This window comes from Mastigoproctus giganteus, chromosome 6 (assembly GCF_048544385.1).
Source record: "Mastigoproctus giganteus isolate SK-2022 chromosome 6, ASM4854438v1, whole genome shotgun sequence".
NCBI classification, from domain to species: Eukaryota; Metazoa; Arthropoda; class Arachnida; order Uropygi; family Thelyphonidae; genus Mastigoproctus; species Mastigoproctus giganteus.
The window spans coordinates 37,978,307-38,005,566 of NC_143580.1; the positions used below are offsets into that span (position 1 = coordinate 37,978,307).

Here is a 27,260-nt window from a genome sequence, read left to right on the forward strand (position 1 = left end):
ACTTACTGCAAGGAAATTAAATGCATTAGTCAAGAGTGATTATAGTGATCAAAGATTTTATACAACTGTTTCACAGCAGCAGAAAATTAAATTATCAAAAACTGATAATTTACTAATGCATTCTAGTGAATTCATATTTTGGAAGAAACTTATCAATGTGTACAGTTTTTACAAGTACTGTATTAGATAATCAAACTGAATCCTAGTGATGTTATCTCTCTCAATTACTTGACACTTGAATAACTGAAACACTTCTTATGGCAATATCCACTGCTGTACTGTCTATTCTGAGTAAGTGATCTAAGTGCGTCATTTACTATAATAGAATGGTAAAAATTTGTGTTTACTGAATTACCAAATATCTTTTGATATCTGCAGGAAGTGTTTCACATCAATACGTGCTGTTTCAGTGGGGGGTAAAGCTACCCTTCCTAAAGAGGACTGTCCATGATCTACATTAGAAAAGACATGACTAATTCTTTCATAAACTTTCTGTTGGTAAAATCCTTAGGAAAAAAGTAACTTCTGATAAACATATGACTGAACCACATACTAAGTGATAACTGTTGAAATACAGTAATCGAATTTCATTATGATCTAAAGCATTTTAAAAAACAGTATAAAATACTAGAAAAAGGAGGCATCAACAATCATCAAAAATAGTTTTTTTCTCTACAGATATTAGAACATCGTACTAAAGAAGTATCCCATGTTTTTACTTATGGTACTGAAATAATTGATTCCAGAAAATAAACTTTCTTAAATTCACAGCATTTTTAACAATAAATAAATAAATAGAATAGTATCTCTATGATTCAATAAACAGCTCAAACTGTTTGAACATACTATAGACATTATAAGATGTTTGATTCTGACTAAAATCAGTTTCAAATTCTAGAGGTTCCATTTCATATCTATTAATAACAGAAAACTTATTTTCTAATTACTGAATATTGCTAAACTTTGTTCTTATCATTTCTCCAACTAGTATTACAAAGTTAATTACAAAATTGCAATTTTTTTTTTTTTTCATAAATGCCAACAGAGGCATAATTGCAGCTTTAGTGAAGAAGGTAAGAGGAACAAAAATAGTCACCAGTGAAATACATTAAAATTGGCCAATATACAATATCAATATAGAAAAACACGCAACATTAATAAACAACATACTTTAACGTTAAGAGAAGCTTTGGTTATCTGAACTTCAACAAGCTTATATTAAAAGATCATTATCTAACAGAAGTGTCTTTGAGCATGGCATTCATGTAATTAAGAATTTAAATCTTGGCACATTTGCAACCTACTATAATTTGACTAATTTTAATCAAGAATAAATAAATAAATAAATCAGTCTTGATCTTCTCACCCTTTCTAATAAATGGTCTATCTTAACCAAGACTTGAAGAATATTTGCACACAGAAAAAAGATATAATAACAAGTATTTGTGTATGTACTGAATATCAGATGACACTTCACATCCCAAAGAACTAAAACATACTATGAAATTGCATTTGAAAAGTGTCAGAGATTTAACATTGTGTGATTCAATACAAATGGGCTTGTTTGATTTAATTCGAATTACCACAGAGACTGATATTCTACAGACACAAATGTAAATGTTTTTGTTTTGTAAAAATTATTTTATTTTTGAGCACTTCTAAGTAATCAATAATATTTTTAGAAACTATATTTTATTAGTACTATATAATAAAATGAGCTCATGGGTGTTGTTTTTAAAACAAATGTATGCTTTTTTCAAATGAATATTAATCTCTGTGGCAATTGGTATATATATATATATATATATATATATTGCTTAACATGTATATTTTTTTTTTTTACAGATGAGAAAATAAGTCGTACTTAATTAAAAACTGCATAAAATTATGCAATAAAGGATACTAAATGTCTTTTACTTGCCAGAGTGGAAATAAAAGAAACAAAATCTGTCTTAGAATAATCTCTTCTTCAGCTTCACGTTATATATATATAAAAAAATGTACTTTGGTCTAAGGAAAAAATGCACAAGTTTTACTTAGACCACATTTCTTGCATATATTCCAGGACTAAAAGTAATCCAAACACAGTGTAATAAAACAGTTCTTGTGATCAGTATTATGTTTTTATGAACATACAAATTTCTGTTCCTGTCCACTACATGTTAATTTAACGGTACATGTAGTCATACTGGATTCAGCTCACATAATGAGTAAGAACGTAATGAAGTAATGTGGCCAGAAGCCAAGGAAATGAATTTTAAGCTGCTGTACCTTCTAAACTTGCACTGCTAATATTACTGGCTACACTGGTCTTGCTTGGAGCATGTTGAAGACAGCCAGAAATTGAATCTAAGTGGAAAAGAAGTAAAGATGTTATAAAAGTTTCCATATTACTTTGTTTACATAATTTATCTAATAACAAATCTTGAAGATAAAATAAATTTCTTAAGATACAGCAGTACACAATATTCCAGAATATATTTGCAAATGAATGGTTCTAAATGAGTAGCCCTTCTTTTTTCATATTTCTACATTTCAGAGGAAGGTTTATCACTCTTTTTTCATGTAAAAAGCTATCATAATGAATGTATGGCTATGTCACACAGACCAACAGCATAATACCTACACTGAATACCTTATATCATCTACTGTAAACATAGGCTAACAGTTAGGAACTGCATAAGGAGCATAAATGAGAATCAGGGATGGTCCCAAGTAGGAGTTAAAGGAGTTATAGCCTGCCAGGAATACCAGCACCACTGACAATATACAAGAATTTTGCTAATAGGGACAATGAGGCAATTGTTCCATTATACTTTTTATTTTCATTTCCCAATGGTTTTTGCATCTTTAAATGAAGATGACTCCCAGCACCTTAATGTACCTAACTTAACTTTACTAATGTATTGATAAACTTAGTAAATTTCCTATTACCATACTGAATGTACTCCACTCAATACCTCCTTAGATTTTCAGACAGAAAGATTAGGAGAATTGCAAATAATCTTAAAACAATCACGTCTTCAGCTTCTGACAACATTTTCCATTTGTTTGCTCCATAGTTAATTTCTAACCAATTGCTAGCAGAGTGAACCACTATCATTCCTTACCTCACTTCTAAAGTAATGAAGAAATCCATGAACTTCTAGATATTACAATCTTGACACCTTCCATCTGATTAATAATTGCCATTATGAACATAAAACTGTAAGCTCACATTTCCCTTTCACCTGTCTATCCTTTCTAAGTTTGTCTAGCTCTTCCTTGAATTTAAACTATCCACCCCCACCACACCACACAGGAGTTTGTTTCAACAATCAATCATCCATCTACCCTGCAACCATCCTTCTTCAGTTGGACTTTACGCTCCCTCATGTGTGTAGTCTGAGCAAGAGAAAGGATTGCATCAGCATTGAGCTTATTCATTCACAATTTTAAACACCTCAGATCTCCTCAATCCTGCAGTTTGCAGAACTGAAGTCTTTCCTGGTAAGAGTACCCTTTTGTTCCCCTTCTCTGCATGTTCTAACAGATCCATATCCTTCCTAAAATGAGGCCCCCAGACCTGTATGCAGTACTCGAGATGTGGCCTGACTATTGCCCAATAACAATGGGATATCACCTCCTTATACCTGCTGGCAAAATTATTGTATATTATTAAAGAAACTCATGAGCTGTCCTGGCAGTCTATTTGTAGTGCTCACAAAACTTTTTCATTCTCCACTATGTGGAGTGTGGTGCCACACAGTTGCTATGTTAATCTGAGATTACTGCTCCCCATATGAAGTACCTTGCATTTGTCAATATTAAATATATTTGTTGTTTTGGGTTTTTCGAAGCATTAGCAACTAAGGCCATATTGCTCCGGGATATGTGGTGGTCATTCCCTGACCTTTCCACATCTTCCGTATTTGGTGGTGACAGGCTCGAACTCCAGTCTAATCAAGAAGTGTGTCCTACGCACTACTGCTCCTTCCCATCTGGCTACGGAGGCACCTGTCAGTATTAAATTTTAATTACCATTTCTCAGCCCATCTGCCTAATTTTTCTAGATCTTGTTGCAGTAGCATACTCTGATTACTACTGCATTAACAACACAGCCAACCTTCATATCATCTGCAAACTCTGCCACTGCTTTGATGATTGATTGTTGGAACAAACTTCCATCTGGTGTCGTGGAAGTAGGTAGTTTGAATAAATTTAAGGAAGAATTAGAGAAATTATTAGTGGGGATGGACACATAAGGTGGATGGGCTTATTTTCTGCTGTCCTACAGACATTTTTAATTCTTATTGGCTGCCTTTTTTACAGTTATTTCAATAGGTGCTATTCTTGAGTGCCATCTGTAATTTTACCTCATTCTTCTAAACATTGCAAACACATGCATCAGCTCTCTAAAACAGCAATTTACATTTCAACTCCATACTCATGAATTAACTTCTTCATTTAATCGTTCTATACCTGTTCTCTGGAACAACCTTCCTCCTTATGTATTTCCTGAAACTTACAGAATTTCAAATCTGATGTCAACAAGTTTCTTCTGGCTTTTGAACCCAATCACATTTTTTAGAATACTACAATTTACAGTAAGTTTTAGTGATTGGAGTTAACTTTAAAAAAAAGATTTAAAACAATTAAAGAAAAAATAGCATATATTTAAATCAAAAATTTAAATGACAATTTTAACTGATTTAACACAAAAACTGTATTAAGACAATATTAATTAGGGAAGAAATTAAAGAAAAAAAAATACCTTGGCTGCTAACTGAAGGTGAAGAATGAGAGCCACATTTACCATTTGGTGGGCCAAGGTAGGAAGCTGGCACCCAGCCACGAGAACTAGTATCTAAAACTCGTACATACCACCATCCTGCACATCCCACTTTTTCAACTTCTACAGCCTCTCCTTCTTTCAAAGAAGCTTCTCCAACATCAACAGCTTCATAATCTCCAAGTGCAATGTAGCGGCCACCAACCTGCACAATATTAAAATATTTAATTATGGATAAAGCAAATAAACTTAATCCATCTGTATAGACATATGGAGCCTGAAAAGCTTGGGAAAAAATTTGCAAACATAATTGTACAAACTGGATGAAAACCTTTTACCTCCTAAGCATTTACCAGATTCCTTTTTTGTTGCTTGCATATGGCTACTTCCTAGGACATCTGCCATGTCTGACTGCTTCTTGAAGTCAGACAGTGTAGATCTTTAATGGCTGAACTTTTACTATTACATAGATGAAAATGGCCAAAGGTTTGACATATAGGGTCTCCACATATGTCAAGCTTTGGCATTCCGATCCAGGAAACAGTGAAGTAGCTACAACAGCAATCACTAATGATTGGTTGGTTGGTTGGTTTAATGGTGCATCAGCAACTAGGGCTATAATGCACCAAAACCATGTCCCATACAAGATAACAGCAAAAATTTCAGTGAATTAATTACTTAGGTCACTATGTCAATATGTATAAAAATATATATATATGTAAGAGGTAAACTAATAAAAAATATATTTATATACAAGAGAAAAGGTTTATTGATTTTAAAAACCTAAAAACAGCTGATACACTGTCATTGTCAGATAAAATCTGGCTGAGTGTATAAGGCTCAGTCCAATGAGTAAAAACATTAAAATACATAAAATGTTCCTGTTTATATTGTGGACATTTGGATAAAATATGATGAATAGTTAAAAAAGTGTCACAATCCTCACACACAGGAGAGTCATCTGTCCTCAGCAAGAATGCATGTGTAAGATGACTAGGTCCTATGAGGAGATGAGCTAGAACAACTTCCTCTCTATGGTCCCTGCACAAACTAGACTGTCAGTGTTTGATAACAGGCTTTATCTGATATAGCTTGTTACAACTTGGTACTTGATACAACTGGAAATAAACAAATATTTATATCATGTAGTTTAAAAGTGTTTCATTCCTCTCTATTAATATATTTACACTAGCTGTGCACCATGATGCTCAAGCAACATCTCAAATGCTATAACAATATTGTTTTCAAAAATTTGTTTCATTGTAAATAAATGGCAGTCAAATTTAGCATTTTATGCTATAATCTTTTCTGCTTGTAGAACTTTATGGCTATGAATAAGGGACGTTTTTTTATTTTAAGTTTTTATAGTGCATCAGTTATTAAGGGCTATAGTATGCCTAGCTCAAAGGTGTAATCTGGGATTTTTATTCTGGATATTTGTTTCTGATTTATTCATATGGAGAGGCAAACCAAAATAAGCAGGGGTCCAGGTGTGGCACCCACACCACACAGAGGAATGCTACCCCTCTGTGTTACTGGGCACTAAGTGGTAGTATTGGTTGTGGCAAACGATATAAGAAAGCAAGCTTATACAGCATCAGCTAAAAAAAAAACTTCCCATATTACTTACCTGTTCATTCCTTCTAAAAGTTTGCTTAGTTCTTCCTTCAGTTTATTCAAACTACCACTTCTACAACACACTGGATGGAAGTTTGTTCCCACAAATAACTATACTGGGTGAAGGCAAATTTCTGCAGATTATTCCTGCAACCATCCTTCCTCAATTTGAATTTATGCTCCCTCATGTGTAATCTGAGCAAAATGAATGATAACATCAGCATTGAGCTTACTCAATCCATTTAAAGCCTTACACACCTTGCAGAGCACAAAAATTATGGCCTCAAAATACCGTGATTACTGGAACACTTTAAATAACATGATACAAGTTAATTTTCTGCATTAATCTAAAAATACCTGGTTTAAGCTCCTTGTCTGCTAAGACCTTTTTAATTGTGTATGGAAGTTTACAACAAAATAGATGTCACTCATTATCAAAGACTGGACATTCAATTAAGAAGTGCTGAACTGTCAGAGTAGTACTGCAGTTTCTGCACTGTGGGGATCTTCTCATAAAATATGTGAATATTTTATGTGCAGATCCCCCACTGATACCCTAAGTTGAGTTAGGACTGCATTGGTCTACTTACTGTAGGTTTCTGTGTTCCCTAATAATGTATATCAGGGGACACAGAAACCTGGTTTTACTGCTGCCCATGTGCAAGGTACTGCATATGGGCAGCAATAATCCCAGCACAACATAACCAACTATATGGTACAACACTCAGTGTAGTGAAGAACAAAAAGGACCTAGGGTAACTGTGCAGTCCGACATGAAGTTCTCTGAGCAGTGCAAACAGGCTGTTGGAACAGCTCACTGGGTTTTTGTCAATTATATAGAGAAATATTGCCAACAGGGATAAGGAGGTGATTATATCATTGTTATAAGGCAGTAGTTAGGCTGCATACAAGTCTGGAAGCCTCATTGCATTAAGGATGATATGGATCTGTTGGAAAGGATATAAAGAAGAGTAATGAGATTTGTGAGGAGAATAAAAGGGAACTCTAACCATGAAAGGCTTCAATTCTGCAAATTGCAGCACTTGGAAACTAAACACCAGTGAGCAGACCTGACTGAAGTGTTTAAAGCTTAAAATGGGTGGACTGAGTATACTAAATACTGATGGCATTCTTCTTTCTAAGACAATACACATAAGGAGATATAAACTGAAAAAGGATGGTTGCAGGATAGGCATATGAAAATTTGCTTTCAGCCAGAATGTAATTGATTGTTGGAACAAATTTTTATCTGGTGTTGTGGAAGTGGGTAGTAGGAAGAATTAGAGGGGATGGATAGTTGAGGTAAGTATTTATTTTTCTTTTTTGATAATGCAACAAATCTGTTTCCTTGCATTGTTTGCAATTATGAATAGTAATAATTCTTTACAAAGCCTATGTACCATAAAGAAATTTGTAGTTTGATGAAATAATTTATTTGGACTCCCGTTGCTTTCAGAATATTGCCATTTTGTGAGACAGGAGTTCCATATTGTTTTGCTATAATCAATATGTGCAAAATTGAGAGGCCCTGGATAGTGGAACGTATTGCTGATTTTGTAGCTTTCTGGAAACTTTATTTTTCTTTAATCCCAGTATGACTTGGAATCCTACAGAACTGAATACTGTTTCTTTATGTAAAGAATATAGGCTATGCTGAATTTCACAAAAAACTGGGTGACTGTGGATGCTGATTTTAAGTAGATTTTGTAACATGGGAGTTGATCATTGATCACAGACATAACTGTGACCGACTGAAACTCATGTTCAGCACAGCTGTAAATAATTAATACAAAGTAAATTAAACTTTACAAACTAAGAATTAATATAAATAATAATAAATACAAATTAATGCAATGTAAATTACACTTCATTGACATATTTTGAATTCAGGGTCAAATTATGGACAGCTTTCAAATAGTTCCCCATGCCATAAATTAATTTATAAATACTTCTAAACAGTTAGATCTAGCAAAATTTTGATTTTAGCCTGCACTTCAGTTGTTTACTCATCAATTACATATAGAATTTTTAATAAAGAAATCAGAGAACGTTTCTTGGAAGGTATTGTCAGATAGAGCTGAGTGGGAAATAATTGTTTTTCGTGGATACATGGGAACCTCCCAGATTCCCTAGAAACCTCCTGACTAACCCCAAAGATATGGAATAAAGAGGCCTATTGCAGGGGAGCAGAGCACAATTCTGGGGTATGGTATCAAAAGGTAGAGAGCACTATACTGAATCAATGGTGATCAAATCTCACTGTAGTGCAGAACAAATGCATTAATATTCTGAATATTAACAGCAATATTCAGAATAACATAATAATAATTATTTAATTATATTATTCTGCATAAGTTATAAATTATGTCATTTTACATAAATTCATTTATGAGAGGAAATGTTATAAAATCTGGGAATCAGAAATAGGCTCTTTTTGAAAATAAAATTAACCTAATAATCTAGAAATTAATAGTCATACACCACTTCATTATGTGCTATTTCTTTAGTTACTTTAAATTATATATGACATTGAAAATATTCTTCTTCAGGAAGCACTGTTTTTTGATGTCAATTAGCCTCTGTGATGTATATATACAGCAAACTTTGCACCTTATATACTTGAAAAGTGAGCAGTTAATTTATTTATTTTTTGTTAAACTTAAGGCCTAGATGGTGTTGCTGGAAATCATTTTGTCAACTTCATTATGCACACAATTCCCTGTTCCCAAATGAGAATTGGCCATACAATTCCCAATTGCAACCCCTTGACACGAGGCATCTCTATGTGGTGAGGCGACCGCCCAGTAATGCTGCTGAGTTTTGAGATTAGCATCACTGGGATCCAATGCCCACACTAGCCCTAGAACGCCTTCACCAATGGCATATGACATGATCACAATGTGAGGAAGGAAGAAGATTAATTGGCAGATAATATGAAACCCCTAATAGGGAAGTTGAACTGCAGATGCTTTTGCTAAGAACTCTGCCAGAATATCTCTCTGTTTGGGTTTTAGGTTCTAGATCACCATCCCTATAATCTGGTATGTTTGCTGTGTGCTACTATCCATGGACATGCCGGAAAGGTGTAGCCTGGTGGTTGAGGGGCACAGCCTTAATGCGCCACATCCTGAGTTGTCCCATTCAGGATCAATTGGCTGGTAAGTCTGCTAATAGCATCAACTGTACTCTAATAGATCTCCTTCCCCATGGTCCTGGTACCATAGAGAAGGAGATCTATTAGAGTACAGTTGACCAATGGATGTATTGAGTATAGTATCTGGACCTGTTGGATGTATGGGTATAGTATCTAGTAACTTTGATGTTCCACTTGCATATGCACTACCTGCTAGTTCATGAGTGGGCATCCCCTTGTAGAGCTCCATGGTGAGTAGGGAGCCTTAAAGATACTGAATTTTATTACTCTACTCCTATGAGTAATTTAAATCTTTCTTCTTCCTCTAGGGCCTCCACCAGGTCCCCACCTAACAATGAGAATGAAGAAAATTAAATAAAAAGAAGTACCAAACAGAAGCTGCACCACCTTCTGTGCCATGTGTTTTTTTTTTTTTTTTTTTTTAATTGTACATTCTACAGGAGTAAAGGAAATTGGTAAAATGTCACCCTTTTTCATTCAGAAAGGTCTTGAAGGGCTGGCAGGGTCCCCAAAGTTTGAAAAATGACTTAGATTGGGTAACCTTCTAGTAGAAACTTCCTCAATACAACATTTGGAATTGCTCCTGCAAGCAAAATCTCTTGTAGACATTGCAATTAAAGTAACATTGCACAGGACACTTAATACATCATGTGGCATAGTAGCCAAGGAGATCCTTGAAACATTTGAAGAGGAGATATGTTAAGAGACCAAGGGATGACAGCCAGTCATTCATAAGGAGGGAAAACTGGTTCCATCTAGGGGATCTTATCCTTACATTTAACATACCTAAAGTGCCTGCTTTCATCAAGGCAGGATATTTGAATTGTCCCATAAGCCTCTACACCCCTAATCAATTGCAATGTTATATGCCAAAAATGTGGTCACTCACAGATGGCATGTTGTAGCTCTTCTCTTTGTGCCCACTGTGGCAGAAAGGGACACAACACCAAGGAATGCTCTTTTCCAAAACTGACATGTTTAAATTGCTGCACTGAACATCCTGCCGACCCAAGGGCATGCCAACGATGAAAAGAAGAAAACAAATCCAGAAAATCAAGACAGAGCAAAATATTCCATGTGCAGAAGAAATGAAACAAGTACAAGTAATGCCAATAAATAATGGGAAATTTTATCAACAACTGATATCAGTTGTTCTATCAACAACTGATATCTTAGTTCCACCATGGGAGACTTTTACTCCATATGCCCACTACTTGTTGATGCCATCACACGAAGAAAAAACATTTGCTATTTCCACCTCGTTACTAACAAAGGTAGTAGCATCTAAAGAAAAACCTTCCTCCATTAAGACCCAGCCTGTTATTAGTGGGACACAGGATGTAATGGAGGTAAATGAAGGAAAGTGTGGATGATCCTACTTTGGATCTGTACCCTGAGGAAGATATGGATACTAGGCACACTCTTATTTCCTAAAAGCAGAATCAAAACCAAAGTGAGTAAATCAAAACCCACATCACTTTGGAAGCCAGCTATCAAATCCACTAAACCCCAACAGCAATCACTAAATTCTTACAATGGACCTGTCATGGATTCTGATAAAATGTGGAGGATGTCAAAATGCTACTGCATAAACACAAATCCATTTGTATCAGGTTGCAGGAAGCATTTGTATCAGGTTGCAGGAAGATAAAGGTAAAGGATGAATTATGCAGAACTATACTGCTATCCAGAAAGGCTGGAATGGGGATGGCCTGGTTCATAGAGGAGTCTCAATCCTTGTGGGCAGTTGTATCCCCTTTAATTGATTTTAATTTACTGATTAGTGTAATATAATTTCAGATCAAAAAATAGTTGCCCACTTAACAAGTGCATGATTATTTAATGTAAAGCAAAACATAGTTGTTACATAAAATTTCTGGAATTTTGTATACCAGAGATTTTTATGTAACAACTATGTTTTTTGGCTATTAAAATGTGTTGATTAAGGCTAGTTTATCTTGTCATTATTTTGGTCAGATTTGTGTATGGCATTCTAAGAAGGTTGAAGCTAAGTAAAAAATGAATAAAAATTAGAACACTTACTTCAGTAATTGGTGCAAATACATCACCTTCATCATCTTCATCTTCTGTTTGTGAGAAATCATCTGCACTTGACCAGCCGTCATCATGACTATCAGGATAAGATTCTCCATTTTTCTCATTACCACAATATGGCAAAGAGGCAAGTGTGGCTCGACGACCAAGTTCTCCAGATTTAGAAGTGGGAGCATTATTTCTGTATGAGGTAGGTCCATTATGCCAACTAAGACTGCTTCTAGAATTGCGTGACCTAAAGCATTCAAAAGGTATCTGGATTATATAATACTCTTATACAAATACTAATAAAAAAAATTCTTAATTTTTTCCCTCCACCACTCAGTTTTAGACCCATTTAAATTCAGCAAGTCCGCTCCTTGAAAGGATCTCACTTTATGCCAAGGCCATGTTATGTTATGGAGCTGGGTATGTCTTACTGTGTGTACAGTGTTCAAAAATTTCATCACTTCATATAACATTCCCCCCCCCCAACTTTTACCTTATCTACATCAACCACAGCAGCAGAATGGCTGCACCTCTTCTGCCATTCATGTCTTTTGAGATTGTGGCTGACATCATAGCAGGATGCAATATTCTATACATTTTGGCTCCTATAGTCCACTGTACCGAACCTATAGATAATGCTCTAGGAAATATCTTGATCATCACTGTAATAACCTTGCTGCTTCTGCTCTGCTAGCCATGACCCAAAGGAGTATACAAGTAGTGTGTATGTGAGGGTGCACTGCAGAAGCCACATTATGTTAAGCAGGTAAGTAAATCTTATCATGTGTAGAGCATATCCAAAAATGTACCACTATATACAACATATTCCTCCCTCCCATTTTTACCTCTTCTGCATCAGTGTATCATGAGTAATCAAACTAATGGGGAGGGAATCTTATCTGCAAAAAGAACTAAAAACAAATATAAATGATTCCAGTTCTAATCTGAATGATATCGATTTCATGCCTACAATATGCTCAGTCCAACTTTTTCAGTTATTGGTTGCTTCAACTTGATTGTCGTAATTATTCACTTTATGATTTCTTCTGCTTTAAAGGGGATGCTTAGTGTATATGTCCACTCTGATATTCCTTGTAAAGACTTCCTGATCTGGAATGTCATCTTTTTGATCTCTTTTTTTGCCTTCAGATTTCTTTATTCCATTCAAATTCATTTTTTGCCTCTATTGTTTTCCCACTACAAGTCATTCAGAACTTGGACTTGCTTTCTTTGAAACTCACCATTTTCCAACTCTTAATAAGAATTAGTGAATTAATTCTCCTTGTTTTAAATGTTTGTGACTCTAGCTAGCCTCAGTTCTCTAGTTGTATGGATGCAGCTGGTAGAGATGTTGAAGCTTTTGTTAGTACTAATCACCTCACTCAGCTTGCTCATTTACCAAATAGAATACTAGACAATTGTAACCACATATGTAACACTCTTAATCTTTTCCTTACAAACAGCACTTCAAAATATAATTAATGTTAGTTTCTTCTAGGTACTGTAGCTCACAACTTGATGGTGTTCTCTTCTCCAATGGTACCTCTGTCCAGTGGCCATTCTCACTTTGTGTCATTTGGCATTACAAAAGTGTAAAAGGTAATGACTATGCTGGATGGACTACCATTTTAAATTCTCTGATTTAAATATCTGCTCCAATTGTGTCAGTTAAATTATTCTTATAGAGATAAATTCCTTTATTCCTCATTCCACCCTAAATTCTTTTCCTTTTATTGGAAAACCATGAAAAACCAGTCAAGATAAGAATATAGTACATTGTAGCTGGCCTGTGTTGAACAGATCTCCAGTTCATTTTCTGCCTACACTGTAAAGTTTTTAATAAAATCCAAATTCAATTTTGAACAAGCCGAGAAAGAAAACTTACTTCTTGTCCAGAGGATAATTCAGCTTTCTGGTCTCGCTACAAAGCTACCTTGACTTTTTTCTTACTCTATTCCCATCTTTGTTATGTCCTAATGGTTATGTGGCATCCTATCTGAAGATAAAGCTGACATTTGAGCATATTACTTTTCTTCTATTACATCAATACCTCGGTAAATCTCCTTCCATATTAGATTCATCCCATTCAGTGCCCAGCCCCCCCCCCATTTAGTGCTTTGACAAAAAGACAAGAATCCTGAACAATCTTGAACCAAAATAGTTCCCAGGTCCCTTTCTCCAGCTGTTCTTAAAACTTGTATTCCAGAACTAATGCCTATTTTGTGTTGTGTTATCTTTTAACCCTGGTGTTTTTCCTTCTGTTTGGAAATTTGTTCATATCCACAGCCAATTCCTTAAAACAGTGGCAAAACCTTACTTTCTAATTATTGTCCTGCTACACTTACCGCAACGCTATACAGAATAATAGACAAACCATACTCCTAACTCTTACATTAGGAGTGTGGTTTACTTCTAGTTTCCCAACCAATGTTGGAATTACCCAAAGTTCTGTCCTCACTCCTGTATATTAACGGCCTGTACAAGAAACTCCCCAACTTACATAAGCATTGCGTTCTGCGGCTACGTAAGTTGGAATTTCCCCCATGCTTGTGCAGCACTTGCAACTGTGCTGCTTAATTGAATGAATCAAAAAAGAAATGTTCAATGAACATGTAAATAGAATTATTTATTGTATTTATTCAATTTTTTATCTCATGCACAGGAAAAATTACAAAAGCGTACAATTTAAAAAAATTTCAAAATTATAAAATTACAAAAAAAGAGAGGAGACAGGCATAACATCAGTAAGTTTACCTCTCAAGCATCGTTGCCAGAATCGACGTCTTCAGCTGATAAGTACACTGCTGCGGAGATTTAGAAGGGGTCGGTCGCTCAACCTTACGAAAAAACATATTAATGGTTGACTAGATGGTGGCTTTTTTTCTTTTCATTGTATATTTCTTTGTAGCAAGCATATCATTCACCCCTCTGTTAACTTTTAAGAATTGTTTGCTGTCAGGATCCATCTTCTCAAACCTCGCCATTACCGATGCAATTTCACGAAATGCCATTGCCATCTCTCTGGTGATGAAGCATCTTGGCTCCTCATTTGGTTCACCTTGAGCTTAGTCAGCATTTTCTCCTTTTACTATCGCTGCCTGCAAGTCAATAATAAGTTCTTTGTTAGATAATTCCTTCTCTTCTTCTTCTATTAACTCCTCCACGTCTTTGGCATCAACCTCCAACTGAAGTAGCTCTGCAACCTATACAATCTTATCTGTAACCTCTTCATATGATTTGTCTTTTTCAAATCCTTCAAAGCCTTTTACATGCTGTGGGCATATTTTCTTCTATGCGCCATTTAAACAACTTTTAGTAATTTCCGCCCAGGACTTATTAATGTTTAAGATGGTGTGGTAAATATCATAAGATTTCCCAAAGTCCCTTAATGTAAAATTTTCTCATCGTCTACTGCAGACAATGCCTGAGCAAATGTTGTGCGTAAATAGTATGCTTTTAAATTCGAAATAACACCCTAATCCATAGGTTGGATGAGTGAAGTCGTGTTTGGCGGTAGAAATGACTCTCACATTCGAACTGAAATCATCTAGATGTGTAGAATATCCAGGAGCATTATCTAATAGTAGCAAAATCTTGAAAGGAATGTCGTCTTTACAATATTTGTCAACCTCGGGAATGAAGCAGCATTTAAACCAATCCTCAAAGAGGGATATTGTTATCCATGCTCTCTGATTCAATCGGAAATGCATGGGTAGGGTGGCTTTATTGATGCCCTTAAATGCACGAGGATTTCCAGAATGGTACACAAGCAGTGGTTTTAATCTGTAATCTCCTACTGCATTAGCACCAAGCAAGAGTGTGGCCCTATCTTTTGACGCCTTGAAACCTGGCATTGTATTTTCCTCTTTGGCAATGTATGTTCGATCTGGCATTTTTTTCCAATACAGAGCAGTCTCGTCAATGTTAAAAATTTGCTGCATTGAATAGCCGCCTTCATCAATAATTTTTTTCAACATATAACAAAATTTCTCTGCAGCTGCAGAATCGGCACTGGCGACTTCACCGCATACTTTAATGTTGTGGAAACCAGCATGATGCTTGAACCAATGAGTAAACCACCCGTGGCTTGCTACGAACTTGGGTTGGGGTTCACCATACTTATCCTTAATATCTTTATAAATACTTGTTGCTTTTGCTTGAATGGTCATTAGACTCAGGGGCACTCGCTTCTGAATCTAATTTTCCATCCATATTATTAACGGCTGTTTTGTGATCACTGTTGATCTTAAGTGCGTTGATCCTTTGACATGTTCTTCCCTTGAACTTTAAAATAGTATTCACTGTTGAAGTAGCAAGGCCTAATTCCCTTGAAATAGATGACAAACTTTGTCCTGCTTCGTACTTCTTAAACATTTTCATCTTCATTTCTAAATCCATTTTGTTTCGATTCCTGGCACTACCACCACTTGCACTTTTCGTTGGTCACTTTTCCTTCATCATTGTAATATGTAAATAGGAATGAAAAATTTCTGAAAAATTTTTTTTTTTTATGATTTTATATGATAAAAAAATAAATTTTTATATGATTTAAGATTTCAGTGAAGGGGAACACATTTCACCATAATAACATAAAAACCCACACAATTGCAGTTATCAGTATTATTGCAAATGTAATTAGATCGAGTTTACCAGGGCTTTCCCATTTTGTTTTATGGTAGTGACCTCCAGAAAAGTGTTTTAGAAAAATATCGCAAAGGCATTCAAAATTGATTCTTATAACGGAACATATGATAACAATGAAAGGGTAGTGCAATTTACATTATAAAAATGACCTTTTAGAGAGATAAATAGCTTAGTAATATAGCGAAATTTTCAACTTCCAAGGACTTGGAACAAATTACAAAAAAAAATAAATAAATAATATGTTATTGGGTTCACATTACAATATTTTCACAGTACTTCCATTTATTCCTACGGGATGCAAAATACGTTTCCACAATTTTTTTAAGTTTGCACTGGCGTGTGCATTTCTATAATTATACTGTATTTAAAATTATTACAGAAAAGTATTGCTTTATTGACATTGCCTGTACAATAGGCAGTGGTAGAGGTCAGATAGTAGTCTGGAATGATTCATTGAATAAGATTATAGATGAACCCTTACCTCAAGATTGTAGAGAACAAGATGAACAGGCACAGCAATGTTTATTGATAGAAATACATTTGCTCTTAATGAAATAGCCAAAGCCATTTCCCAAGCAAGGGATGTCAACTCCCTTGGGATCTATCCAATTATATTAAGGGATGCAACAAATGAGGCAAGAAATTACGAGAGTCATTTCTACCATAATTATGTGGGTCAATTTCTTCCTTGTCCTTCTAGTGTTAACATAGCAAAGAATTCTTTGTTACTTTTCTTTTTATTCTTAGCCAACGACTTCTCATAATTTGCCTTAGCTTGCCTATTCAATACTTGCAATGAAACAGTACCCTGTTTCTTTGCTTGATTAATGTAGAGATATAACTTTTTACACCAAGACTTTACAACTTGATACAGAAGTCAATACTCATAACATCTTTACTGATTTCTTTAAAATAAGGTATTTTTAAAATAATACAATTATATTAATTATATCAAATTTAAATTTATTATAAAACAAAGGCTCTGATCACGATATGATTGTCTCATTTTTGTTTTATTTACATTTATTATGTTTGTGTTATTTATATGTGATAATTATTTTAAACAACTCATCAGACTAATTTCTCATTTAGCATTGGTTGTGCGTGACCTGTAGTTTGTGTACCACAGTTCTAGAAGTTTACAGAAATAGATTATTTCATGGTGGAGAGCATGTGACAGGTTATTTTTATTAAGTTCAGTTTTATTTGCTAGTTTTTTTTATTTTTTACATAATTAGATAAAGTATTTATTCTCACCTGTGCACTATTACAGGAGGCTGTAGACAAATTCCATTAATCATACTTAATTTTTGAATCTTGTCTGAATGCTGCTTGATACTTTCATCTAAAGAAAAATGGACATATGATTACAGCTGATAATTATCATTTCTCATTCTCCTTTAAAATATTAAATTTTAACTACTACATATCAATTATTATTTATTCACAATGATACTGTGTACCTGGAAGATTTATAATACATTTTATATTGTAAAATGAAAGTAAATTGAGTTGATAATAAAATCTGATATGAAGAAGTTTACTGAGAAGTTTATTAATAGGATACTTCAGCATACTGCTGTAGTATCCTATTATTAATTCTGAATGTGTTAAACAAATGCGTATGTTCACATGCAAAATCTAACATTCCGAACATTTTACTTTAACCCTGTGCCACAATTACTCTCCTCAAAAAAAAAAAAAAAAAAAGAGTTATAATAACAGTACATTTAAGTTTTCATAAAAATAGCATAATTTCCACATTGGAGTTTTCTCTCACAGTGATAAAACTGTGAAGATGATAAGCAGGACAAAAATTAGGAATACATTTATTTACTATTAAGATACTATGTATGATAAAATATACATTAAAATCACTCACTGTTAAAAAACAGAATGACTTTTCAAAGGGGTATTCTGTTTTTACTAAGCACGTAATTTTGTATTGGGTGCAGCTCTCATTCAATATGGAAAGTACTAAATCTGACAGAACTGCATTGTATCCTGTTTCCAACCACAGAGGATTTTGTAATGTTATTCAGATTTTGACTTCATAATGCACAGACATTGTAATGTATACAATAGTGTGAATAATATAATTAAAAATACTTTAAAAAATTCATTTAAATTAATTAAAATGATAGAAAAAATAAAAATAATTAATAGTGCGATATAACAAGGAGTACATGTTTATAAAAATATACATGTTGCACGAAAGAAACATTTGCATTATCTTTACTAGCTTTAAATGTTTAAATATATTTTTTAAAAAATGTAAATCAGTATCATAGGTTTTAATCTTGCATGCTCTGAGTTGGGCACACAAGATCCATTGGACCTATCAACTTTTAGGTAATTTGTGCTCTTTAACTGCTTATATTACCTACCTCCAAAAAAAAGGTGTTTTAATTTCACTATTGAAGAAATTTTTGTTAATTGTTAAACAAAGAGGAAAACTGTGAACTCATATATGAAATGCAGTCAGCATAACAACTAGTAACACAACATTTTGTAATCAGGCTGGAAAAGCAGCAGATAAGCAGTCTTTTGCAAAATAGTTTCATGTAACTTTTTTTTTCTTTTTTTTTTTGAAATTATGATATGTATGTAGAGTTTTACTAAAACGAGTACTGAAACTTTTTGATTTACTGCACAATGTGAAAAACCAGGTTTTAAGCTTCTCATTAATGTGATCTATGTTTTAAATGTAGGTAATAAGTATGCATTGCTATTTATTTGTTTCATGTTTTCAAAAAAAATTGACTTGCATTTCATAGGAGAACTATTGACTTAGCTGAAGACAAGAATTGACATATCTGATTTTTGTAAAGAACTTCACCATCGATATTGATACAAATACTTAAAATAACTAAATGCACAAGGCATAATACATTAAGAATTTAATATCTATATAATATCGGTGTGTAGGTACACCATAGACAACTCTTAAGAAACTACAAAGTAGTTGTTGTAGGCATCATTTGCTCTTTCTCATATTGTGCTCTGCCTTCACGACGAGTTGCCATGATATTGCACTACCTCGAATAAGTAACGCTTCACTAATAGAGAAGACTATTTTTACTTATTCTCAGTGAGTACCACCACCCAGACATGTTTCAAAGCTATTGGCCTATCATCAGTGGGTGGGCAGGTCCCTGGGTGGTGGTACTCACTGAGAATAAGTAACAATCGAGCTCTGTTAATCTTACGTTAGCCACAAAATCAGGGTATTTCAGAGACTGCTGGGAGTCATTGCAGGACAAGTAAACACATGGGTTGTATTAGGTTAGCTAAGAATAGGAACAGGTGCATGTATACTTGCATATACACCAATGCTAAGAGTTTGGTAAATAAATTTGATGAATTTGAGGTGTTGCTCAAAACATCAAAGGCAGATATTGTTGAGATATCAGGGATGTGGTGTCACACAGATATAAGGAATGCAGAACTGGAATTTGGGGAGTATAATGTGTACAGGAAGGAAAGATAGACAGGATAGGAAGGGAGGAGGGGTTATGCTATTAGTTAAGAAACACATAAAATCCAAGGGAGTGCAGCCAGTCAACATCGCTGGACAGTGCAGTGTCGAGTCAGTTTGGTGTGACATAAGCATTGGGAGATCAAAATTGAGAGTAGGAATGTGTTATAGACCTAATGACTCTGATGAATATAATAAGCAACTCTACAGGGAAATAGAATGATCAAGTAAATCAGAGAGTCTTATAATGGAGGATTTTAATTTCCCGGATATTGACTGGAATTTGTGGGCTGGTCACTCACACATTAGCAAGGCTTTTGTGGATTTATTGGATTAAATTCAGCAGTATTTAAATTGTATATGGTGGGACCAACTGCTGAAGTTACCAACAGCAAATTCAAAATGGGAAGCATTCAAAGAATTTATCTTGGAAGCTACTAGGCTTTACATACCAACTAAGAAATATTGTTCAAGTTTTAGGCCTAAATGGATGTCAGATAAACTAATGAGACATATGGCAGAGAAGAAAAATGCATGGGATACATATAAATTAATGGTTGACATTAGTTATTTTTTGTTATTTTTGATTTTTAGGAGCATTAGCAACTAAGGCCATATTGCTCCGGGAATATGCGGTGGTCATTCCTGACCTTTTCCGCATCCTCCGTATTTGGTGGTGACGGGCTCGAACCCCAGTCTAATCAAGAAGCATGTGCTACGCACTGGTACTCCTTTCCACCTGGCTACGGAGGCGCCAAGTTGACATTAGCATTAGCATTAGTAGAGGCATTTGATGCAAGAAAGCAAGCTTATGCAGAATCAGCCAAAAAAAAAAATAAAATAAATAAAATAAAATAAAAATAAATAAATAAAGTAAAATAAATAAATAAAAAATAACCACTTCCACTTCACCCCTCTGTTCATTCGAAATACCTGTCCAGTTGAGCCTTAAACTTATTTAGGCTATCAACTTCCACAACAAGGGATGGAAGTCTGTTCCACCAACCAACCACCCGCTGGCTAAAGGCAAATTTCCTCAGGTCTATCCTACATCTGTCTTTCCTCAATTTGAATTTATGCCCTCTCAGATGATTTTTCTGAGCAAGAGGAAGAATCCCATCAGCATTGAGCATGCTCAAACCATTCAAGACTTTATACACCTCAATCAGATCACCTCGCTGGTGCCTAGTCTCCAGACACTGTAATTTGCAAAACTTAAGCCTTTCTTCGGAAGAGCACCCCTTTGTTCCATTCACTAATCTTGTTGCCCTTCTCTGTACTCGTTCCAGCATCCCTACATCCTTCTTGAAATGAGGCCTCCAGACCTGTATACAGTACTCTAGGTGTGGCCTCACCATTGCCTTATACAAGGGAATAATCACCTCCTTATCCCTGCTAGAAAAATTCCTATATATCATCGACAATACACCATTCGGCGCCTCCGTAGCCAGGTGGGAAGGAGCAGCAGTGCATAGCACACGCTTCTTGATTAGACCGGGGTTCGAGCCCGTCACCACCAAATACGAAGGATGCGGAAAGGTCAAGGAATGACCACCACATATCCCGAAGCAATATGGCCTTAGTTGCTAATGCTCCTAAATAACAAACAACAAACCCTTTCATTCTCTACCACTGTCAGTGTAGTACCACAGAGTCGATACGTTGCTCTGGGGTTGCTGTTTCCCATATGTAGTACTTTACATTTGTCAATGTTAAACTTCATTTGCCACCTCTCAGCCCATCTGCTCAACCTTTACAGATCCTGTTGCAGTAGCATAGTGTCAGTAGTGTCCTTGACAACCCTGCCAACCTTCGTATCGTCTGCAAACTTGGACATTCAGCGTGATATACCATCGTCAATATTATTTATAAATACAGAAAACAACAATGGACCCAACACTGAACCCTGAGGGACTCCACTAATAACATTAGTCCACGATGAGCAGTGTCCATTAATTACCATTCTCTGTCTTCTGCCACTCAACCATCCCTTTATCCATAGTAACAATTTGCCACCAATGCCACACTGCTCCAATTTGTGCAGCAGTCTTCCATGTGCAACAGTATCAAAAGCCTTTCTAAGATCCAAGTATATAATATCAAAGTTATTCCCTGCATCCAGTTCTTTTGTAACTGCATCATAGTATCCAATCAAATTGGTCAGGCAAGACCTTCCCTTAACAAAACCATGCTGTGTCTGAGCTATAACTGAATTCTTGTCAAGATGATCCTGCAGTGCTTCTTTAACCAGTGCTTCCATTAATTTTCCTGGAACAGAAGTTAAACTCACAGGTCTATAATTACTTGTGTCAGCCTTTGATCCTCCTTTGTGAATTGGGGTTACATTTGCACATCTCCAGTCTGTGGATATCGCCCCTGAGTCCAAGGAAGCTCCCATAATTAGGGCTAACGGATTGCTTACTTCCTTTGCTGCCTCCTTTAATATAACTGGATAGATCCCATCCACCCCAGGTGCCTTTCTTGTTCTATTTATCTTCAACAATTTCTCCTCCACTTTACTCTCAGTTATTACAAGATTCTCTAGCTTACTGTCAGAGTTGAATACACCTCTGGCATTCCCCTCGCTGAATAACTCCTCATGTGTGAATGTCGATGCAAAATATTCATTTAGTTTGTTAGCAACCTGAGCAGGATCATCAACAGTTGACCCATCGATATCAAGTGGACCAATCTGATTCATCCCCTTCTTTCTAGAGTTTACATAAGTAAAGAACTCTTTGCTGTTTTTCTTTGCATCCCTTGCCAAAGATTTCTCGTAATCTGCCTTCGCCTGTCTAACCTCCTTTGTAACTTGGTTACAGATCAACTTGTATCTATCATAGGCTTCTGTGTCACGTGTTAATTTGTATGTATCCCATGCATTTTTCTTCTCTGCCATATGTCTCATTAGTTCATCTGACATCCACTTAGGTCTAAACCTTGAACAATATTTCTTAGTTGGTATGTAAAGCCTAGTAGCTTCCAAGATAAGTTCTTTGAATGCTTCCCATTTTTAATTTGCTGTTGGTAACATCATCAGTTGGTTCCACTGTATAGAATTTAAATACTGTCTCAGTCCATCATAGTTGCCTTTACGAAAGCAATAACCCTTCCCTTTACCCCTAATGGTAGTTACCTCTTTCAGTAAATCCCACTTCAGCACACTGTGATCTCTGCCACCTAGTGGTTCATTTACCTGCAGATTCTTAATGCATGAAGAATCACTACTGATAATCAAATCAAGAGTATTACTCCCTCTAGTTGCCTTCCGAACATGCTGATGTAGAAAACAATCATCCAATAAATCCACAAAAGCCTTGCTAGTGTGTGAGTGACCAGCCCACAAATTCCAGTCAATATCTGGGAAATTAAAATCCCCCATTATAAGACTCTCTGATTTACTGGCCCACTCTATTTCCCTGTACAATTTCTTATTATACTAATCAGAGTCATTAGGCCTATAACACACTCCTACTCTCAATTTTGATCTCCCAATGCTTATGTCACACCAAACTGACTCGACACTGCACTGTCCAGCAATGTCGACTGGCTTCACTTCCTTGGATTTTATGTATGGAAGCCTATGATAGATATAAGCTGGTCTGTAACCAAGTCACAAAGGAGATTAGGCAGGCAAAGGCAGATTATGAGAAATCTTTGGCAAAGGATGCAAAGAAAAACAGCAAAAAGTTCTTTACCTATGTAAACTCTAAAAGTAAAGGGATGAATCAGATTGGTCCACTGGATATTGATGGTTCAACTGTTGATGATCCTGCTCAGGTGGCTAACAAACTAAATGAGTATTTTGCATCTACATTCACACATGAGGAGTTATTCAGGGAGGGGAATGCCAGAGGTGAATTAAACTCTGGCAGTGAGCTAGATGATTTTGTAATAACTGAGAGGAAAGTGGAAGAGAAATTGTTGAAGATAAACATAAAAAGGCACCTGAGGTGGATGGGATCTATCCAGTTATATTAAATGAGGCAGCAAAGGAAGTAATTAAACCCTTAGCCATAATTATGAGAGCTTCTTTGGACTAAGGGGAGGTACCCATGGACTGGAGATGTGCAAATGTGACCCCAATTCACAAAGGAGGATCAAAGGGCCACACAAGTAATTATAGACCTGTTAGTTTAACTTCTGTTCCAGGAAAATTAATGAAGACACTGGTTAAAGAAGCACTGCAAGATCATCTAGACAAGACTTCAGTTATAGCTCGGACACAGCATGGTTTTGTTAAGGGAAAGTTTTGCCTGACCAATTTGATTGGATACTATGATGTGGTCACAAAGAACTAGATGCAGGGAATAACTTTGATATCATATGTTTGCATCTTAGAAAGGCTTTTGATACTGTTGCACATGGAAGACTGCTGAACAAATTGGAGCAGTGTGGCACTGGAGGCAAATTGCTGCTATGAATAAAGGGATGGTTGAGTGGGAGAAGACAGAGAGTGGTAATCAATGGACACTGCTCATTGTGGATTAATGTTATTAGTGGAGTCCCTCAGGGTTCAGTGTTGGTCCATTGTTGTTTTCTGTATTTATAAATGATATTGATGATGGTATATCAAGCTTAATGTCCAAGTTTGCAGACGATACGAAGGTTGGCAGGGTTGTTAAGGACACTAATGACAGTACACTGCTGCAACAGGATCTAGAAAAGTTGAGCAAATGGGCTGAGAGGTGACAAATGTAGAGTACTACCTATGGGAAGCAGTAACCCCAGAGTAACGTATCAACTCTCTGGTAGTACACTGACAGTGGTAGAGAATGAAAAGGACCTGGGGGTTATTGTGCAGGCAGATATGAAACTTTCTAAGCAGTACAGATGGTCTGCAAGAGTAGCTCATAGTGTCTTGTCAATGATATACAGGAATTTTTCTAGCAGGGATAAGGAGGTGATTATCTCTTTGTATAAGGCAATGGTCTAGCCACACCTTGGGTACTGTATACAGGTCTGGAGGCCTAATTTTAAGAAGGATGTAGAGCTGTTGGAACGAGTACAGTGAAGGGCAACAAGGTTAGTGAATGGAACGAAGGGTTGCTCTTACAAAGAAAGGCTTAAGTTTTGCAGATTACAGTGTCTGGAGACTAGGCACCTGCTAGGTGATCTGATTGAGATGTATAAAGCCGTGAATGGTTTCAGCATGCTCAATGCTGATGGGATTCTTCCTCTTGCTCAGGATAGCCACCTGAGAAGGCATAAATTCAAATTGAGGAAAGACAGTTGTAGGATAGACGTAGGGAAGTTTGCCTTTAGCCAGCGGGTAGTTGGTTGGTGGAAGACTTCCATCTTTTGTTGTGGAAGTTGATAGCATAAATAAATTTAAGGCTGAGCTAGACAGGTATTTGGAACAAATGGAGGGGTGAAATTCAAGCGGTTTTATTTATTTATTATTGTTATTTATTGTATTTTATTTTTTTTTTTGGCTGATGCTGCATAAGCTTGCTTTCTTGCATCATATGCCTTTGCTAATGCTAATGCTAAAAAATCAAAAAAGGTATGTGGCTAATAACATGTTTTCTTGAACACCTTCGACGTATATTTTATCTGGTAGCAGATTTCAAGCAATATTTCCTAATGATAGTCTCAGATGAACTTGCAGCTTTTTCTGTTTGATACCAGTTTTGGTGTGAAACAGAAAAAATTTTGCAACCCATTAATATTATGTGCAAAGGTAAAAAAAAAACTGCAAGCTACTGAATGAATTGTGTATGAAATCCATATTGTTATAACATTTTATTTGGCATGTTCTTGATCTAATAATTTTCTGTGTAAATTTTCTATTGATGGCTTCATAATAAACTTAGCAGCAAACAAAATCTGAAGCTATTGCTTGTCCTAACCTGTGCAATTATGTTCTATAGCTCTCACAGCATGAAGCTGTTTTCAAATTAAACCGAGTTTTTAAAGTTTGGTACCATCAAGCATCTCACATATTGTGGGTATACCTCACAAACTGTTTGTCAGATTGTTCACTCATGGTGCCCCACTGTGAGCCCCAAGACAAGCTGAGATTTTAAGATTAATAGTGTGGACACTTGTGCTGCAATTTTGCATTTCACATCAGGAGAGGGGGGAGCCCCTCTCCTGATGTGAAATGCTTTAAACTTATTGCTGTTTTTAATATTTAAACTTTTTGCTGTTTTCTACTCTCTGTTAGAGGCCTATTTTTGAGATCCCCTTCCAAAATTACAGTATGGGTAATGGTTTTTTTTTTTTTTTTTTAGCTGTTGGCGCATTGGTTTCTGTGGCCATAATGCACCTCCCAAAGTTTTTGCATTTTACTCTGATCCAAGCCCGAGGCGGGATTTGAACCCGCGACCTTTGGGTTGCCAGGCAGGCACTTTACCCACCTGGCTAGCCTGGTCGGCTGGGTAATGGCATGCATTTCAAATAAACAGCAATATATTTGTTTTGAAGCAGTGCTTTTTTATTTGAGGTGTAAACTGCAATACCAAAGCAACTTATGTTGAAGGCCCTCTACAATATCAGATCGATACATTTTGTAGCAGACAAATTTTGCTCACAGCTATGTACAAAATTGAGGCCCTTCTCCCTAACACCTAGAGTTATGTCCTATGTGAAATTTTGATTACAGAATAGTTTAGGGCTAAAGCCTCAGGTTATGTAGGGAGCTAACTAGCATACAAATTAGCGCAATTGGATCATTTCTGTACGTAGCCAACTACTTACATAGTTATGAATTGGCATCATTAAGTATATCTCATATTGTGAATACCTTCACGATATGAGAAGGTATTCACAATACGAGATATACTTAATGATGCCAATTCATAACTAGTTAAGTAGTTGGCTACAAACAGAAATGATGCAATTGCACTAACTTGTATGCTAGTTAGCTCCCTGTGTAACCCGAGGCTTTAGCCCTAAACTATTCTGTCATCCAAATTACTCCACACCATCAGGCATCTTTCATATTGTGGAGTTATACTTTGAAACTGGGTTGTCATCATTGCAACACCAGGGTACCTGCCCACCCACTGATTAGAAGCCAGTAAGCTCTGAAACAGTGCCATATGGGTGATGGTATAAGACTGAGAATAAGTAACAATAGTCTCTTATGGAGAAGCATTACTTATTGAGGTAGTTCAATATCATGGCAACTTGTGGAGGTATTCACAATATGAGATATACTTAATGATGCCAATGATTCATAATTACTTAAGTAATTGGCTATGTACAAAAATGATGCAATTGCACTAACTTGTACGCTAGTCCTATGTGAAAATAATACAAATTGAGGAGGATGTGGGGAGGTTAATGAATAAATTTCATAATGCCATAGATTCATTAGTTAACTAGCCAAACGTGTTCTAGTCTGGTGATATGTCATAAGTCAGAGTACAAAAAAAAAAAAAAAAAAAAATCAAGAACCATACTTCAATCAGTATATAAGTAATGAAATAATGACTCATATCAATCTTTATTTTTTGTATTTGTTAAAAATGTATGAAAAAATTACACTACCACTGCAGTTTAAAATACTTGTAATTGTGGAATTTCCTTATATCTAACGTTATTAA

At 35.7% G+C, this 27,260-nt stretch overlaps 1 protein-coding gene across 1 annotated transcript in view; it reads right to left on the reverse strand.

The window, feature by feature from the left end:
- LOC150084175 (guanine nucleotide exchange factor DBS-like) overlaps window positions 1-27,260 on the reverse strand; it is a 619,625-nt gene that overhangs the window by 13,628 nt on the left and 578,737 nt on the right. Inside the window, exons 24-27 of the mRNA XM_090376145.1 lie at window positions 17,487-17,574; window positions 11,586-11,832; window positions 4,754-4,976; window positions 2,287-2,349 (exon numbers count right to left, since the gene is read on the reverse strand). Of these exons, the coding sequence (XP_090232271.1) occupies window positions 2,287-2,349; window positions 4,754-4,976; window positions 11,586-11,832; window positions 17,487-17,574 (621 nt within the window). The remainder of the gene's footprint in view (window positions 1-2,286; window positions 2,350-4,753; window positions 4,977-11,585; window positions 11,833-17,486; window positions 17,575-27,260) is intronic.